The sequence below is a fragment of the Pinus tabuliformis genome, chromosome 7 (genome assembly GCF_031772625.1).
Source record: "Pinus tabuliformis cultivar Carrire ecotype Pingquan chromosome 7, CPIR1, whole genome shotgun sequence".
Taxonomy (NCBI): domain Eukaryota; kingdom Viridiplantae; phylum Streptophyta; class Pinopsida; order Pinales; family Pinaceae; genus Pinus; species Pinus tabuliformis.
In genome coordinates this window covers 1,233,919,703-1,233,923,143 of record NC_142293.1, presented here as the reverse complement: position 1 = coordinate 1,233,923,143, position 3,441 = coordinate 1,233,919,703, and the positions used below count along the sequence as shown (strand labels likewise).

The 3,441-nt window shown below is 37.6% G+C and overlaps 1 protein-coding gene across 1 annotated transcript; it reads right to left on the bottom strand.

The window, feature by feature from the left end:
* Positions 1 to 1,218: 1,218 nt before the first annotated feature.
* On the bottom strand, positions 1,219 to 3,195 carry LOC149251842 (Ankyrin repeat family protein). The gene is made up of 2 exons (XM_089459594.1): positions 2,790 to 3,195; positions 1,219 to 2,056 (listed from the first exon to the last, which is right to left on the bottom strand). The coding sequence occupies exons 1-2, from the start codon at positions 2,945 to 2,947 to the stop codon at positions 1,432 to 1,434; spliced, it is 783 nt and encodes a 260-aa protein (XP_089315720.1). The 5' UTR covers positions 2,948 to 3,195; the 3' UTR covers positions 1,219 to 1,431.
* Between the last annotated feature and the right edge of the window lie 246 nt (positions 3,196 to 3,441).

The following is a 3,441-nucleotide window of genomic DNA, read 5'->3' as shown; positions in this document are numbered from 1 at the left end:
TTGCAACAACCAAATTTCGATTACACTATACAAGATGAGATGCAATAAACAATACCTACTTGATCATTTTTCCATTACAAGAATATACAGCAACCCAAAAATCTAGTTCAACATTTTGTCAAATCAACACGTTATCGTACAAAGTTTCCAAGGCCCCAAAAGTGCAAATCTTATTTTGTAATATTGCATAGTCCCCAGTTCATTTTCTGCTAGAAGAACCATGGGGTAAAACATCCTATATTTTCCAAAATCTTTCAATGTAAGTTCCAAATAAATCACCCCAGTCCAAAAAACAATGCAGTGGATCTCTTATAAGACCCAAGTTAGCACACTGCTATGATGGAATTTGAGCCCCAAGCATTACTTCAATTGGTGGATGCTCTTGTGTGAAGTCCACAGAAGTCTCAGGATCAATGCCCATCAAGTCCTTCCAGGTTAACATCCATTTCTGAGGTTGGCAGTTGATCCAATTTCCATCCAGAAATTCCAGGGAAGAAGAGTAAATGCTACATGATGCCTGGCCTGGTCCTAGTGTCACAATTCTTTGCTTAAGTGTCTGAGGGTAGGGTGAAATTATTTCCTCAAAGAAAAAAAAGAAAATCATGTGATGGAATTTTCAGACTTTGTAAAACATCTGTTAAATGAGGTTAGAGGAATATCCATTACTCTTAAGATGCAGAATGTAAAAAGAATCTAAATTCTATAATTTCCCCATTGTGCTCCGTCTATTTCCCTACTCCTCAAATAACCCACTCGAAGAACTCTTACAAACAAGATCAACAAAAACTGCATAGAAGTGACAAAACTTCCATAATTTACAGGAATGCTTGCAACCAAAGGAATTGCCTTTATATGAATTCAAGCAACTGAATCCAAGATTCAAGAGAAAGTTGTGTCTCCATAAGGGCCTAGTATATAGTCCATGGCACAGTGAGTGTGAAGCTTAGAACAGATACTATGTCATAATTGTGCACAGTTGTGCAGGAATATGCACAGAAGGAACCAACCTGGATAAAGTGTGTCTCATAGAAATGCCAACCTCAATGATCACAAAGTTAGATAAATGTTGCCAACCTCAATGATCACAAAGTTAGATAAATGTGCCCAGCCACAGTTATGGCAAAATACAGGGTATAATTTGCTATAAGTAAAATCTGAAAGGAAAACCACAAATCCAAGGAAGTAAACGAAAATAAAAGGCGTGTTTGAGTTGCAATATACAAAGAAAAGCGTAGCCAAAATGGCACTTAACTTGAAATCAATAAGCATTAAAATAGCGCTTACATCCAATTCATAAGCACTATTTAGCAACATACATAATGCGGATCAAATTTGCAATATTTAATTATGTAATGTTTCGCGAGTACAATGGCTGGGTAACCATGTGTCCCCACTGCACATGAATGCTCTTGTAACTATGATAATGGATATTTAAAATTCTTCTTGTGTGTCGTCGTCAACAAGGTGACTTAAGGCAACTTTGGCCTTTTTAGGCTGAGGACCAATATCCAATGCTTCCTCGCTTCTCACCCTTTGGCCCTTTTTGATGTCTTCTTCTTTCTCTTGAGTAATAGCAGGCCTTTCTTTCTCCTCCATGAAGGATTCTTTTGGCTCAGATTCTACATTATCAATATCACATTTCACATTAGTTGCAGATACTGGAGGTGGCTTGTTTGTTTGTGATTCTTTATTACTTGTTGACAATTTTTCTGGGGAAGTCAAGATTGAGCGAACTTCATCATCGTTGGCAAGATCTATGGGCCGTTTTCCAGCCTTGGTCTTTGCACTCAAACTAGCACCTTTACGTATTAGAAACTTCACCACCTCCAGATGGTTTCCCTGGACAGCATAATGGAGTGCCGACATGCCTTTGCGTGTAGAAGCATTAACAGAAGCTCCTGATCTTAAAAGAATGCGAACAATTTCCAAATGTCCCTTCTGTGAAGCAAAATGAATGGCTGCCATGTCATCCACTGCAGCTGCTCCAACATCAGCTTTGTGATTGCAAAGGAATTCTGCAACCTCGGTCTGGCCTGACCATGCCGCTAAATGTAGCCTCCACCATATTAAGGAAACGCACAAACTTTCAAGATTGTAAATATTAATATTGACACTAATTATTTTTACTGCAGATCTAATGCTGATAACCAGAAAAAGCACTTAGATAATAAGAGAAACTCATAAAAATAATTAAAAAATGGCTACACCATATCCTATTGGATTGGTGCTACGAAAAAGTAAAATGATGTACTAATATTTTAAATTCTCTATAGAAAAAAAAAAAAAGAGTAAAGGGATGGCAAAAAAATAGTTTTGCAATTCACAGGCACAGGCCAAAATTGCAAAATAAGCCAATAAAATCCATATGGGAACCGAAACCCTTCCAAAACCACAACACAGGCAAATTAAAGCAATATATGCGAATGGATATTTTACCCGGAAGGTAACCCGTTCAAACCCTGATCACTTCAAGTCAATCCGAGTCTACTTGTTGTTTTAAATGTTACGTATAGTCTGTATATTGAATAAAAGAAACAATGTACTTCAAACATGGCCATTTTGACAAATAAATTATAAGACTGCAGAGGTGTTTCACGTACATAATCAAGTATGAATATTAAACCCTAACTACCAAAACCTAAGCAAATTTACAGTCAAAGTTTTTAAATATGCGCCCTAAAATTGTGAAACAATTTGCACTAGGTTTCCAGATAAGCGTACAAGTAAAACATTTGGAATTGTGCAGAAATTAATAGAAATTGGACAGTTTTAAAAAAAGAGCAGGATACGGCGTACGAGAATGCTTGTCGCGTGCGTTGATGACGGTTGGATTCGAAAAATAGATTGCTTGCAGTCCTTCCAAATCACCTGCCCTCGCAGCGTCATGAAGGTCTTGGCTTGGAACTTTAGCTTTGTGGGCCGCTGATTTCTTCGACTGTCCCGCCATTGCTGTGCTTCGAAATGTAATTGAACTACCTATACTGCGAACAGAACCATCTCGGGCATTTTGTTTCAACTCTGTCTAGGGACTGCAATTCAGACTCAGAGCGTACGACGGCCTACGAAACAGTTTTATATCGTTGAGGCGGTTTCTCGGGGAAAGGAAGTATGTCTGATTGCTTCATGTAAGTGTGATTTGAAACAACCTCCGAATACAGAGTAGTGAGAATTTTAATATTGATGATAGTCCATGTTAATAGTGTTTTTGAAAGGGCTTATGCTCGGTTAATATCGTAAAGAGGGCGTTGAGAAATATGAGTTATTATTATGATTATTTAATTTTAAAATCAGGTCTAAGGTATTATACATTAAATTAAATTAGTGTGTGAGGTTTTTTGTTTGTGGGACAAGGGACCCACTTCCATGCAATGATTTGACTACTAATTTTATGAAGCATGCATGTACACTGATGTGTAGTTTGATGGTAAGTCTACTTGGGCG